At 35.1% G+C, this 14,890-nt stretch overlaps 1 protein-coding gene across 1 annotated transcript; it reads left to right on the forward strand.

Annotated features, from left to right (window-relative positions):
• Positions 1–10,083: 10,083 nt before the first annotated feature.
• LOC145015386 (RNA polymerase sigma factor sigA-like) lies at positions 10,084–13,861 on the forward strand. The gene is made up of 10 exons (XM_078973852.1): positions 10,084–10,195; positions 10,978–11,777; positions 11,991–12,189; positions 12,285–12,377; positions 12,461–12,589; positions 12,659–12,712; positions 12,798–12,848; positions 12,966–13,028; positions 13,257–13,369; positions 13,558–13,861. Exons 2-10 carry the CDS (start codon positions 11,128–11,130, stop codon positions 13,664–13,666), a joined length of 1,461 nt encoding a protein of 486 aa, XP_078829978.1. The 5' UTR covers positions 10,084–10,195; positions 10,978–11,127; the 3' UTR covers positions 13,667–13,861.
• The last annotated feature ends 1,029 nt before the right edge of the window (positions 13,862–14,890 follow it).

A 14,890-nucleotide genomic window follows, 5' to 3' on the forward strand; every position in this document is an offset into this window, starting at 1 on the left:
CATCCTGTTGCATATCTCACCTTCGACCCCTCAGGGCAGAAGCTAGTCAACTGTGCAGACTCAATGTCTGTAATCCATCGTCTGGCGGCTATGGGTCCTTCGCCCCATGAAAATCCGGTGCACCACTCCCCCGAAAGTCCTTGAAGGATAGTGTGTGGTGTTCTGACTGGCCAGATGCCATGTCGCTCCTGAATGCACAGAGGCGATCCTCCATCATCTCCAATATCCCTTCCTTGATCGACCCGAAGATAATGGGGGTCGACTCAAGGATGCCTCTAGTGATCTCTGACGTGATGAACTCGCGTAGTCCCTCATCTGCTGGCTCGGAACCTGGTCCCGAACCCGATCCCTCTCCTGTACTGCCAACTGTTGGCCTTGGGCATAGTACCACCATTCCGAAATACAAAGAAATAACAAATGTTAGTGATACTAATACCCCTAGAGGGATCACACCCACTACAAGTTCCCTGGTCTTATCTTATCCTTCCTCGGTTCGGGTACGGATCCTTTGCTTTCAGTAGTACGGGCCCATACTACCTTCCACGTTTATCTGTACCTTCCCCAAAGACCGCCTCGACTCAACCAAGTTCCTTCCACTACCGCTGATCACTGCTACTCTTATCCTAGGCTTTCCCTAGGAAACCGCTGACCCACCCATCCCAGGCCTCAGCTATTGATGGTCTCTTTGTGATGCCAATTAGCTATTACCTGAATACAATCACATGCGACGAGGCTCGGATAATCCTTCGAGTAAGGGACTCATCCCTATAACGTTTAGGACTCAAACAAGAGCTACGTAATAGGGTCAAATCCAACACTCTGAGATTATTCAACCCTGATCACATGCGACTTTAACGTATCCACCTAACAACTAACTCCCATCACTCAAAGCCCACATAGCACAAAGAAAACAACATTTGGACATAAAGAAAACAATCTCAAGCAACTCTATCCTCGTAGAGAAAAACTGAACTAGCATACAATGCTAAACTCGTACTATCAGGAATAACCTAAACAGGCTACCCTACTGCTGTCTACTCAACTCTAGCATGCAACTCTTTCATATACTGAAGCACATAAAGCAGGCACATAAGGCATCACTCCTAGATCCTTAGTCCTATTCTAGCATGCTATTCTACAGAAACTGATAAACATAAATAAACTCGTATGGGTACATTGGGGAATACTTACTTGAGCCCAGTCGGTCGCGCACATCACACACTTTGTTCTTTCTTAAAACCCTTTACTTAGCCTTTTAGAAAACATTGTCTCTTTCCAAAATCTTTTAATCCCTTGATTTGAGTTCAAACACCCCCGAAGGTGTGTCCGAATCCCTCAAACCAGGGCTCTGATACCAACTTGTAACACCCCAAAAATACAAGCCAAAAATTTCATTTTTTTGAAAACATATATTTGGTAAAACATTCGAATTAAAACTTTTACTGATCATAACATTTATAAATAGAACGCATGTCTGGAAAAAATTTCATAAAACTTAATAATGTCAGAGTACAAATCCCCAGGAAGATCTCATGATGCGGAATACGGAGCATGTGTGTGATGGGCCCCTACCGCGCCAGCTCTTTCCCCTTCGAAGAAGAGGTACTTGAAACCAAAACTGAAAACTGTAAGCACGAAGCTTAGTGAGTTCCCCCAACGTACCGCATACTACACAATCACATAACATGCATATATCGTCAGGCATATCTGGGTGCCCGACCTACCCCTTCGGTCCTCTCGACCGGATACTGGGGACTATTTCATCCCCTACTACTACCACATAACACACATATCTCATAATCTATCTAGCATGGCTGGGCATGACCGCCCCTTCGGCCCTATCGACCGGTAATCTAGGGACTATCTCCCCCTACTGTCACTAGCACATAGCAGCATATCATACTAGTACATAAACATATCACAGGTAGTAGCAACCTTAGATGAATATCACAGAGATAATCATCCATCATACAACTCCTACTGGTGGGCCAACATTGTGGCCGTAGACCCACCGCTACTGGAAGGTAACTCACCTCGTAGTAGCTGCTGATCTGTGTGGGAATAGTCTGTCTGCTGCTGCTACTCCGAAAATTCTTCGGCTGTAATTCCCACCAAACACTTAGTCAAATACTGCTAACCGCCCTCAGGGTAAATTGTCCATTTACCCTTATCAAGTCATGAGCCAAGTCACAATCAACTACTAGTTGACCAGACTCGCCGAGTTGGCTTGCCAACTCGCCGAGTCCCTTTCTCTATACCCAAGTCCAATAGTCCTTCATCCTACTTGACGAGTTGTATGAACAACTCGCCGAGTTCGCCTTCATTCGAAGAACACTCTAAGCTGTGACTCGCCGATTGTATGAACAACTCGTCGAGTTGTTCTTGAAACAAGAAGATTGCCATGAACTCGCCGAGTCATGGCACTGACTCGCCGAGTGAATTCATGAGTGAGTCTGGCTTCCAACCCACTGAATCATACCCTATGACTCACTACTCCAACTCGCAAACACAAAAGGGAACAACCTTGGGACTCGCAACCCGACTCGCCGAGTCAGATGAACGACTCGCCGAGTCGGCCACATGCAAAAACTATACACGCGATTTTGCTTGGATCCAACTCATTCCATTCATAGATATGGGTTCCTAGGGCCTGGTTTACACGTAAAGTTTCCAACTTTACATGTAAATAAACATCCATGAGAGTTTTAGGGCTCAAAATGCACCAAAAGGGTAGATCTAAGGCTTACATGCACTATGATTCCATAAAGGCAGTAGATCCAAGCTCCTGGAGCTCAATCATGCCTAGATCTAGAGGCTAAACAACTTATCATCCACTCTAATACACAAACAAGCTTAGGGAAAGGCTCAAGAAAGACTTTCATGGAGCTACAAGGGACAACAAGCATAAAAACAGAGGGAAAATGAGTTATACCTCAAGGAAATCACTGATATAACACCAATAAGCCTGGCCTCCTTCTTCTCTTCTTGATCTACTCTTCTTTCTCCTCAAAAACTTTAAGAACACACCCAAAACACTTCAATCTCACAAGGAAAAGGGCAAAAACGATGTTGGGGGTTCTGAGGGTGAATGGGGGCGAGCTTGGGGCGGAAATGAGGGTTTAAATAGGGTGCAAACCCTTGAAATTTAGGGTTTCATCAAACAGCGGTGACTCGCCGAGTCCAGAATATGGACTCGCCGAGTCGTCAACTTAAGCGATCCCCCGGACCGCATCCCTACTCGGCGTGTCAGACCTACAACTCGCCGAGTCCAAGGCTAAAATGACAAATACTTAGATAAATTTTTACATTCTAGGAACCAGGTGCTACAGTTTCGTGGGGTCTTCAAGAGGTATTTAATGAAATCAAGATTGAATTTTACATTACCTTTGGTTGTGGAAAATATGTTGTATTGCATAATGGAAGCTTCCTTATTGCCCAAAGTTTGCAATTAATTAAGGAAGGAATATCGATCTTTGTTATCTTAATATGTTCTTAAAAGAAGGAATTTGACATTTCCTTTGGTGGGATTGCGTTTGGTTTGGTAAATCTATAAAACATCCCAATCTTATGTAAATTAGAATTATTATCTAGCTGATATGTCCATTACCCTGTTTCATAAAATCCCCTTTCTTCCCTATCTGGTTGATCATGCCATGTAATCACAGAATGATTGTTTAATTCCCACATGAAGTCTTAGATTTCTTAAGGGGTGTTTGGTATTACTTTTTAACCTCAAAAAGTCATTTTTTGAATTTAGCTTCTAAGATGATAAAAGCCAAAAATTGTTTTTAAAAAGTGTTTGACTTAGTATTTCTTGACTTTTGAATGTAATTTACCTTTTAAGTGGCTAAAAGTCACAAAAATACATCATTGTTTTACTTTTGAAAAACCACAATTTTCTTCTTGACAAAAAGTTAATTTTTAAACAATTTTTCTAATTGTCAAACTTCTTTTTGAACTTTTTGACTTTTTGGAAAAACCAAAAATCAAAAAATCATTTTAAAAACAATCTCAAACACCTTCTTTCTATTTGTAAACAATTGCAAGAAAGTAGATGTTGAGAAGGCAAAAAAAAACAAGGGAATTGATACTTCCACTCCCAATTTTGATACATCCACTGGTTTTAAAAAAAATGATGATTATGCCCTTTGTTTATATTTGGAGTGTAATCTTTTGTAATAAATAAATAGTATAATTTAACCCACCCTCTTTATTCCTGGTGGTCTTCCCCTCACCCTGTAACCTTCTCCCTCACCTTCCATACACCCACGCTGGAGACCTTCAACCCCCACTTGTCGGCGGAAACCGCTCCTTCTGTAAGTATCAAAATCGAAACCAACTTTCAAAATAATATTTTCTGGCCCATGGGGTTTCAAGATTCGCTTTTCAGAAGAGTTCAATATTTAAGGTCATCCACAATGGGAGTTGTATGAGAATTTAATGGAATAAATGTGAATATAATATAGAGGAGAGAGTGTGTGGAGTTGAATGACCATTGAATGGTGTAATGAAATTGTAATTGAAATTTTATAATTTTTTAAGAACTAAAGTGAATATGTATATTCTCTTTCCTACTTAGCAATCCATACAACTCTCTAGAGTTTAATCCATTGGAGATGGCCTAATTGGTTCAAGAGATTTTTGAGGTTTCATCATCGGTGACGAGTAAGGCTTCCGGACTAGTGCTTTCTATCAGCCGGTGTAGGAGGCTTTCTTGAAAACGACGGAAGGGTGGTGGTGGAATGGGCGAATGGCCTTTTGGGGTGAGTTTTGTCTTTGAATGGAATCAATCAGAGATGGGTGTTTCTGTGTAAGTTCTGGTGATGCTTGTATTTTTATTGGGAGAAGACGGGAAGGTTTCTTGAGGACGAAGAAAGAGGAGGGCAAAGAGTTAGAAGATGGCACCTGTGTTGCAGGACTCCGACTTGGGTGTTTACGAAATGTAAGGAAAAGGTATGGAGGGGAGAGGAATACCAACTGGGCTAAAGGGGGGTGATGGGTTAATTGAATGTTTTATTTATTACAAATAATTAAAAAGGTTATTATATTAACATACACCATAATTAAATGAGGGTATCATTGTCAATTTCTTTTAAAAATCAGCGGATGAATAAAATAAAAAAGTGGAAATAACAACTCTCAAAAAACAAAGATGGTAAGAGGTTAAAAGATGAGTGTGATAAGATTTTAGACAAAACTTCAAAAATGGTCCCTGTGGTTTCCGAAAATATCAAGTTTAGTCCCTAAGTTCAAAAAACCTCACAGATGGTCCCTGTGGTTTCAAAATTTTTAACAAATGGTCCTTCCGCCTAACTTCGTCAACTTTCTACCGTTAAAGGAGGGACATTTTCGTCATTTCAATATACAGAGACCATTTATGAGGTTTTCTCTATTTAAAAAAAAAAAAGAAAAATATATATAATTATTTAATTAAAGGGCCTCTGTCTCTGTCTCTATCTCTCTCTCTCTCTCTCTCTCTCTTTCTCTTTCTCTCTCTCTCTCTCTCTCAGAGTACAAAACACCATAAAACTACCACCCATCTTCACACCTTTGTGATTCATTGCTACTCTTCTTCCCTTTGTTTTGTCGCTGCCATAAACTATAACAAGAGTTACAAAGCAACGTGTTCAGATCGAGGACTCGTATCATATACATGTTCTTTTGGGTGACTCTCTTCCACTGATAAACTTGTGACATCAATCTCAGACCTTTCTATTAAGCTGCCATGTTCTTCAAAATAAGAACTTGTTTCTGAAACTGATGTTGCCACCTCATTGCCATCTTTCTCATTATATACATGTTCACTCACTTCATCAGATGATGACAGACTTGATGCCCTGCTATGAACTGCTTCTGCCATAATCTCCAAAGAAGAGACCAGATTCACTACTTTTTGTTGATTCATCACATTCCCAACACTTATTTCATCCTCATGAAGTCTTTCATCTCCTTCCCTCACTTGAACAGATTCCACATTGTCATCGATATCATCTTCAAAAGAAATAAGTTCTGGTTCTTGAGAAAGGTCAATATGGTCCTTATTTTCAAGGTCATCAGCTGACGAAACCGATTTTGTATCAGATATAGAGCTCAACTTGGAGTCACTAACTTCACTTGATTATCTTTCAAAAGCCATTGAACCAACATGTTCAGGTACAAAGTAAGGTCTTTCATGGCTTTCAGAAATCAACTCTTCATGTTCATGTTCTTGATCTTTTTCAAAAACCAGTTCGGGTTCTAGAGAATGGTGGTCATCTTCTGTATGATCCTTATTTTCAAGATCACTAGCTGAAGATACCGATTCTGTATCAGGTATGGAGCTCAACTTGGAGTCACTAACTCCACTTAATTGTCTTTCATAGGCTAATGAAGCAACATGTTTAGCTACAAAGTAAGGTCTTTCATGGCTTTCAGAAGTATGTTCATGTTCTTGATCTTTTTCAGAAACCAGTTCTTGTTCTAGAGACTGTTCATTTCAATACACAACGACTGCTTGTTGTTTTGCGACATCCCAACCACCGCCTCCTCCTGTCGTGACCCACCACCATCAAACACCCTGACACCACTGCTTCCTTCTACCTATTGCCTCCACTCCAGCTTCCACTTGCCATCACCTCCGCCAAGAAACACCGGTTGCCACCTCGTCTTTCTCTCTGTATCGAAGACCAACACCAATCCCCGCTACTGTAAGTGTCGACCGACCACCAGCAGGCTTCTCCCCTCCCCCCGCTCATCTTTCCCGTCGAGATTAGGCAGAATATAACTGATTGGTGGGTAGATGTTGAATTTTGATTAAGAAGGAAGAGAGGAAGATGATGAAGTGTTCATCTTGGGTAAAAAGAAAAAGGAGAAGGAGGTGGGGGTATACGGTGGAGAGAGAGAGAGAGAGAGAGAGAGAGAGAGAGAGAGAGAGAGAGAAAGAGAGAGAGAGGCCCTTTAATTAAATAATTATATTTTTTTTCTTTTTTTTTTAAATAGAGAAAACCTCATAAATGGTCCCTGTATATTGAAATGACGAAAATACCCCTCACTTAACGGTAGAAAGCTGACGGAGTTAGGCGGAATGATCATTTGTTAAAAGTTTTGAAACCACAGGGACCATCTGTGAGGTTTTTTGAACTTAGGAACTAAACTTGCTATTTTCGAAAACCACAGACACTATTTTTGAAGTTTTGTCAAGATTTTATCTCAAAAAGCAACAGAAACGGGTCAATTTAATTCTAGCCATTTAGAACGGAAGGACAATAAGGTCCATTCACTTTTTCTTTCATATTTAATGATTTAAAAATAGAAAAAATAATTACAAAATATTTAAAAAAATACTTAAAAAAATATTTGGACAAATCTGATATTTTAAAAGATTAATAAAGATAAATATGATATTTAGATTTTAAGTCGGATAAATATATTATTTTGATGTTTAATAAGGACATATACGAAATTCTCTCATGTTTTAAAAAGATAATCAACGTAATTTTTTTTTTGTATGTTTACTTGTTTTTTTAGGTTAATTAGGTCACCCATATTTTAAATTTTACACTTTTGATCTAGATTTTAAATTGTATTACAAATTTGTTCAAATTTAATTTTTGTTACAAATCCGCTAGAAATTCAGTTTTCTTGTACAATTTGTTTTTTCTACAATCTTTGAAGACTTTTTATAATTATTTATAAGATTTTTTCTTAATTTGTTTTCTAACCTTTTTTTTAAATTCCTTTACAATATTTTTTAAACTTTTTAAAAAAACTTCTTTTACAATATTTTTTAATTTTTTTTTTCAAAATATATATTAGCAAACCATTTTTTCTAAGTGATTGTGTGACACTTGGATTCGATGAAATAACAAATATGATTTAAAATAAGTGGAAATAATAAAACAATGATTTTGTAAACGAATTTTTCTAAAAATGTTGGTTGGCAAAAGTCGCACGATATGATAAAAGTACACGACGTGAAGCAAAATTGGAATGAAGTCGAACTTTTGAATTCGTATTCATGTAATGTATAAGAGACACGACATCGTTTTCAAATTTCGACACAACAATAACACAAACATTGCGTTCGTGTTCATATTCAAAAGTGTTGTATATTTAGTAGCATTCTCTTTTTTTATGTTATTTTTTGTCGCGTTACTCGTGTTTAAATTATATTTTTTGCAAGAACTTACGAATGAATTTATGCAAATGATTACTCCTTGTCCATCCATCTCATACTCCTAAAGCATCTTTTTATTTCATATTTCATTTTCCTTTGCCCCCTTTCAAGCTCCCTTAGACTCGTTACGTTGTTCGACTGAACTTGTTGGCTTCACGCTCTATTTGGTCGGAACCCGATTCATCGAGAACCTTCTCTCATAGATTCCCTTCACCAAGTCATCGCCAGCAATCCGTTCATATCCCTTGGTGTCAAAGGGCAAGTTCCTTTCTTGTCTTGTCCAAAAAATTTCTTTATTCTCATTGGAGAAAGACTCTCCCTCAATTTTTTCTTATTTTTGTTGTGTTAACATTTTTTTTTTTTTGGTTTTTGTTGTGTTTTTATTGATTCATTAACGAACAAAAAGATATCAACGTGTCTTGTCATGTTCGGGTTAAGAAAAAGTAATTTGTATCGTGTCGTCTAAAGCAATAATACGGAACGACTGCCTGATTTGCCACCCTACGGATTTGTAACAAAATTTAAAATTCATACCAAATTTGTAATAAAACTAGGCCAAAAATGAAAGATGATGAACTACTTAACCACATGTAATATTAACCATACATAAAATATTAGTTGGTTACTATTTTAAAACATAAAATCCGATTATTCGATAACTTTAAAACATTGCAAAAAGTTAGATTCCATAAACCTAACAACCGAAATCTCCATTTGCATCAACGAATGATTTTAGTAATCATATTTAAATCATTAATTACTTAAATAAACATAAGAATATAGACATACCAAATCACTCATTTTGAATTGTGATCAAATATATTCTATATATTCGAGCATATTACAAAATTAGATTATCTAACTTGTTGATTTTGTCATCTATAATGTATTTCTTGGAATTCGATATCCTTTGGTTTTTGATTGCCTCTATGAGTTCTCGTATAAAATGAAATAATGGGAGGTTGTATAGATACTTTTCTAAGTCCTTATCACTTAACTTTTATATTTAGAAGTGTTTTGATAAATTAGCTTATAGTTTATTAGTTTATTGTTTATTAGTTTATTAGTGGTGAGCAAAAATAGTTTTTGCAAAGTGTTTTTATTAGAAATAAGAAATAAACTATAAGCAAAGGGAAAATACTTATTAAAATTAGCTTATTTAGTTTATCCTCACCACCAATAAACTGATTTTTAATGTTTTCTATTCAAACACTTAAACTTAACTTACAACGGTAAGAATAAACAATAAGGTAATAAGCTATAATTTACTTTTTTTTATTTATCCAAACACCCTTTTATATACACTTTATACATATTATACATATACTAATCAAACCACTAATAATTAATTCCCTTTAAGTCAATTTGTTACATGTCACCTGTGTATAGGTATGCAGCTGAACTAAATTACACAATTTTATTGCCATACTCAACGCCACACTCACAAGTCATAATTGGTTGTCCAAACCCAATCTCCTCCACCTTGGATACATCACCCAATTGAATATAATATATACTGATTATATTTATTTTAAAGTTAACTAATTGTAATGATTTATTTCGTTTTTAGCTAACACTTTGTATTTTTACTTATTTTTTTATTTGTTAGGAGAAAATATATAACAAAAATCTAATCAGGATATTACAGCTTAGAATTTATATCTGATTATAGTAATAAAAATAGTTTTGTATTTAAAAGATATTGTTATAATATAATGAACGTTTAAATATAAAAAGAAATTTATTATAATAAATAAATAAATAAAAATACGCTTTATCCAATCACTTGCTGCATTTAACGCATAAATTTTTTATGATAAAATTATTAAAATTGAAAAAAAAAAAAAAAAAAAAGGGAGAAAGAAACAAGAAATGTTGTTTTCTAGAGGAAAACGAAGGCAGAAGTTGATACAGTTGCACCTCCTCTGCATTCAGGTTCACTCGTTCATCCTGGTTATCATCACTTCTCTCTCTCTCTCTCTCTCTCTCTCTCTCTCTCTCTCTCTCTCTCTCCACCATTGAATGAGCTTGGTACCGAAGGTAATGTCGAAGACGACTTCATTTTCGTTTTTATGTTATCCTTCATATAACAATTTGTATCGTTTGATGTAGTTTTGTGATTGATTACTCCATTTGTGATCTATCGTTTTTGAGATTTTAGTTACAATGCATCTGCTGAGATTTTTGATATTGTGACGAGGCTTGTGTTTTGCAATTTGCATCAATTGAACAGTTAACACAGGGAATCAGGGATGGTGGTTCTATTATGAAATCGGTTGTGTTATAGTGTTCTTTCTAATACATTGTTCATTACCGATAGATTAGTTAAAGTAAGTGATTCGTGCTGTTATTGACTGAACGTTATTACATGTATGTTATCGGCGATTTGTTGAATGTCAATGGTTTGACCTGCGATTCGGATTGTACATGATCGATTCAAATTGGAGAATGAATCATTGGCATAACATTTGAATTCGGGTGGATGTACTTTATAACTAAACTCAATTATAAATTCAAAGTTGTGGAGCAAACGTTAAACTAAGCTGATACGATCTTGCGCATTTGTGTTGCGAAACAAATTGGGGACGATGAACATCATGAACAAACATTTAGATAAGCTGATAGGTTATTATGTATTTGCGTTGGAGCAACAGATTGGGGCTCGCACAGTTTCAATCTCTGTTCCAGATCTTGGGATTTGGGTGCCCTGATTGTATTGTAGCATCGCAACCCCTTTTTTTTTTTTGTAAATTTAATGATTACTTTGATGGTTGTTATACATTTTCTCTTTTTATTATAATCTTCTCTTTTCTTCTGTTCAGAAACTTCAAGCAAGTAATTACCAGTAATCCTGAAGACCTGTTCAACAATCATGTACTTTATGCTCAAGAGGAAGCATATCATGGTTTCTGTAAAACAATGTTCTGAGAGTAAATGACACAATTTCATACAAGTTGAATCAAGCTACACAAATGATGTCTACAACTGCAATTGGACTAAGGGCAACAAATAGCCTCTTGGGTTCATCCTATTTTTACTCAGATACAAGTGAAAAGTTCTCCTGCAATGGTGATATTAGCTTCACATTTGTCACTACTAAGAACACAATCACCGCAAAGAAACAATCCAACTACAGCCATAGTCTTACATCCAAACGAGATACAGATTCCCATTCCATTAGAGCTTTAAAACAACATGTAGCTACTTCTTCTGATCCTTCAATCTCTACAGACCAATGGGTTCAAAGATTTCACCACTTGGAAGACAAAAGCTCTGAACAAGAACTTCCTGTTGAAGCTTTACTACTTTTACAATCTTTTCTGGAAAAGCAGTGGAAACTTCCAACCGAGAAGAATACAAACACAACAACAGATACTCCCACAGAAAAAAACAGCAAAAAAATACACATCATTAGCTCTCAGATATCTGCACGAAAGCGTAGAATAGAAGCAAGGAAGAAAACACCAAATAGTTGTTCTGAAATTGGTTCAGAGCTCCTTCAAAATCAATTTAAAGGTCATGTTAAAGGGGTAAGAAGTGAAGGACTTCTCACTCAATCAGAGGTGATCATTCTATCAAAGAAAATCAAAATCGGTTTACGCTTGGAAGAGCAGAAATCAAGGTAACTAAAATTTGCATATAATAATAGCCATAAATTACATTACTTTATCGATAATAGCAATGTGCTTGATTCTTTATTAACTATAATAACAATGTACATACATTTTTTTTTTATGAATATGGGAATTGAACTTTATCTGTTACATATTTTTTGTATCAATATCATCAAAAAAAACGTTAATGTAAAATTACTGATATTGAGCCTATTTTTCAGACTGAAGGAAAAATTGGGATATGAACCTTCAGAAGGGCAACTTGCAAGTTCCATGAGGATTTCAAGAATGGATTTAAGAAAAAAACAAATTGAAAGCACTTTGGCAAGAGAGAAGCTTGCAATGAGCAATGTCCGTTTAGTGATGTCTATTGCAAAAAGATATGATAACATGGGAGCTCAAATGGCTGATCTTATTCAGGTGCCTTACTTTTTAAATATAATAAATTGCCATTACTTATAGCTGAAGAATTCTCTTTTTTTTTTTTAACCATTAACTAACTTATTGTCATCTAGGGAGGTCTAATTGGACTACTTCAAGGGATCAAAAAGTATGATTCATCAAGAGGTTTCAAGATTTCTACCTATGTTTATTGGTGGATACGACAGGTGAATTATGGATGGTTTTTATTTATTTTTTAAATTCACCATCAAGGAGGGTATTTACGTCTTTTTTTTTTTTTTTATGACAGGGTGTTTCAAGAGCTCTGATTGAGAATTCTAAAATCCTAAGATTACCTACTCATTTGCATGAAAGACAAAGTGCAATCCGGAATGCCAAAGCCAAACTAGAGGAACAAGGAATAACTCCATCAATTGATGTAAGTTAAACATAACAATTTATTTATTTATTCTTTTCTTTGCTTGCTTACTTGCTTTCTTTACCACAGAGAATTACAGAAAGTCTGAACATATCCAGAAAAAAAGTTATAAACGCAACTCAGGTACTAAATATCTTTGCTAACTTGGTATTTCCATTTTTTTTCTCCATGTTCTTAATACAAATATAAAATATATTACTTGATGTAGGCAATCACTAAAGTATTCTCACTTGATAATCCTGGACAAACGCTGGATAGTGTAAGTTGAATATTAGCTACTTATTTTATATTTATCAGAGTTGTAAAATTCTCTCAACTGCCACGTCACCTTCTCTATTCTTAACCCTTTTTTTTTTTTTTTTTGTAACTCCTGCAGGACATTGCAGATAATTGCATGGAGAATGACCCATGGCATGGAGTAGATGAAGCAGCTCTCAAGGTATTTATTTCAACAAAAAAATGTAATATTCAAATTAGATACATTTAGGTTATCTAAACTAAGCTCCAATCATTTGGATCCCCTTTAAGTATTTAATTTGAATATTACATTTTTAAAAGGTGGAAGAAAATAAAAGAGAGGCTAATCATTGAAAAAAAAAAGGCATAACAAGATAAGACAGAGACTTAAACATTGAAAATAGCCCTAAAAAGTCTGTCGAATTTGCAGTATGAAGTAAACAAGCTCATAAACATGACTCTAGGGGAACGTGAGAGGGATATCATCCGTCTTTACTATGGTTTGGACAAGGAATGCCTTTATTGGGAGGATATCGGCAAAAGGTACAAACTCATTAAATTTCTATTTTAGGAAATGTACTTTTAAAATCAAGTTTAAGAGACTATGTTATAAGTTTATAATCAATTCAACAACCTAGTTGCCAAATAAGGTCCCGATTACCAAAAGTCAATTTTTATTTCAAACAACTTATCTCTTCTTTGATTATAAACTTATATATATGAATTTTCAGAATAGGGTTATCGAGGGAACGTGTTAGGCAAATTGGACTTGTTGCATTAGAGAAACTAAAAGATGCTGCAAGAAAGAATGGACTTGAGGAAATGCTGGTGAAACATTAATTTTGTTATGTTTTTTGTTTTTTTTGTACTAGTAAAGTTTGTGTATTCCCTAGTTAAACATAGTAAAGTATATATACTACACTAAGAGTTGAGTACACTATATAGAATAATCTTCATACACATAATGCAACAAAAAGTTGCATGTATCATTTTGTTCCAAGAGAATATATGTTATTGCGAGTTTGTTTCGATGTACATCTTGTGTTTGTTACAATGAATGTGATTTCTAGGGCTATTTTAGGTGATAGAGGAAACATTTTGGGTTGGACAAAAAAGTGGAACTTTTGTCCTATTGACATCGATTTTAATCTGAGTTCCGTGCATGTCAAATACAATACAAATTGTTTTTGTGATGATTCATCTTGGATAACAAAATGTACTTAAATTAACACTAATGGCAGTAAATATGAGGCGAAGACTATCAATATGGTCCAAGAATATGTGAACAAAGATAACATGTTATTATGATGGATAACAACTTAAATAAAAACATCAAAGTATTTTACAAAAGGAAAATGTTTATTAATCTCAAGGTGCCTAGAAAAGGTTCATGTTCAACCATTTATATAGGCAATAACCAAATTTTGAAGGTAGTGCAAATTTCTGAAAATTAAAATAGAGACAATTTTATTCAAATTAACTAGTAATCTAATGGGCAACTGATTGATATACAATATTTTTTTATATACATAATAATTTGTGTCTTAAAATATTGTAGTGTGTAACTCTATAAAACATAAATTGTTGTGTATGGATTTATTTATTTATTTATTTTTATTTATTTTTTGTGTACGAATCACTTTCCAAATCTAATCTAATCAGGTGAATTTTGGAAAGAAAGTAAATCACATGATTTTACATTTAAACATAATATTTTAAAACTAGAAATGAACGGAAATTAGGTGAAAGTCAAACTTGAACTCCATCAAGCTCAAGTACTTGACTAACTTGATAAAAACTCACAATGCTAAATACAACCATGTAATACGCATGCCAAAGCCTAAGAAACAACTCGTTTATGAAATACTTTTTTCTTATTAAGTCTACTATTAATCGGGTTTCATTTTCAGGAAATACGCTTTGAATATGGGTGTCTTAAATGTAAGGGCATACTCATGATTATGCATTTCATATACCGCTTTTAAGAACCAACAATTTTCTACAACTTTCAGTTCGAATGGACACTTTTTTTCTAGCAATATTTTTTGTGGATATATATATATA

The sequence above is a fragment of the Lactuca saligna genome, chromosome 9, assembly GCF_052625555.1.
Source record: "Lactuca saligna cultivar CGN05327 chromosome 9, ASM5262555v1, whole genome shotgun sequence".
NCBI lineage: Eukaryota > Viridiplantae > Streptophyta > Magnoliopsida > Asterales > Asteraceae > Lactuca > Lactuca saligna.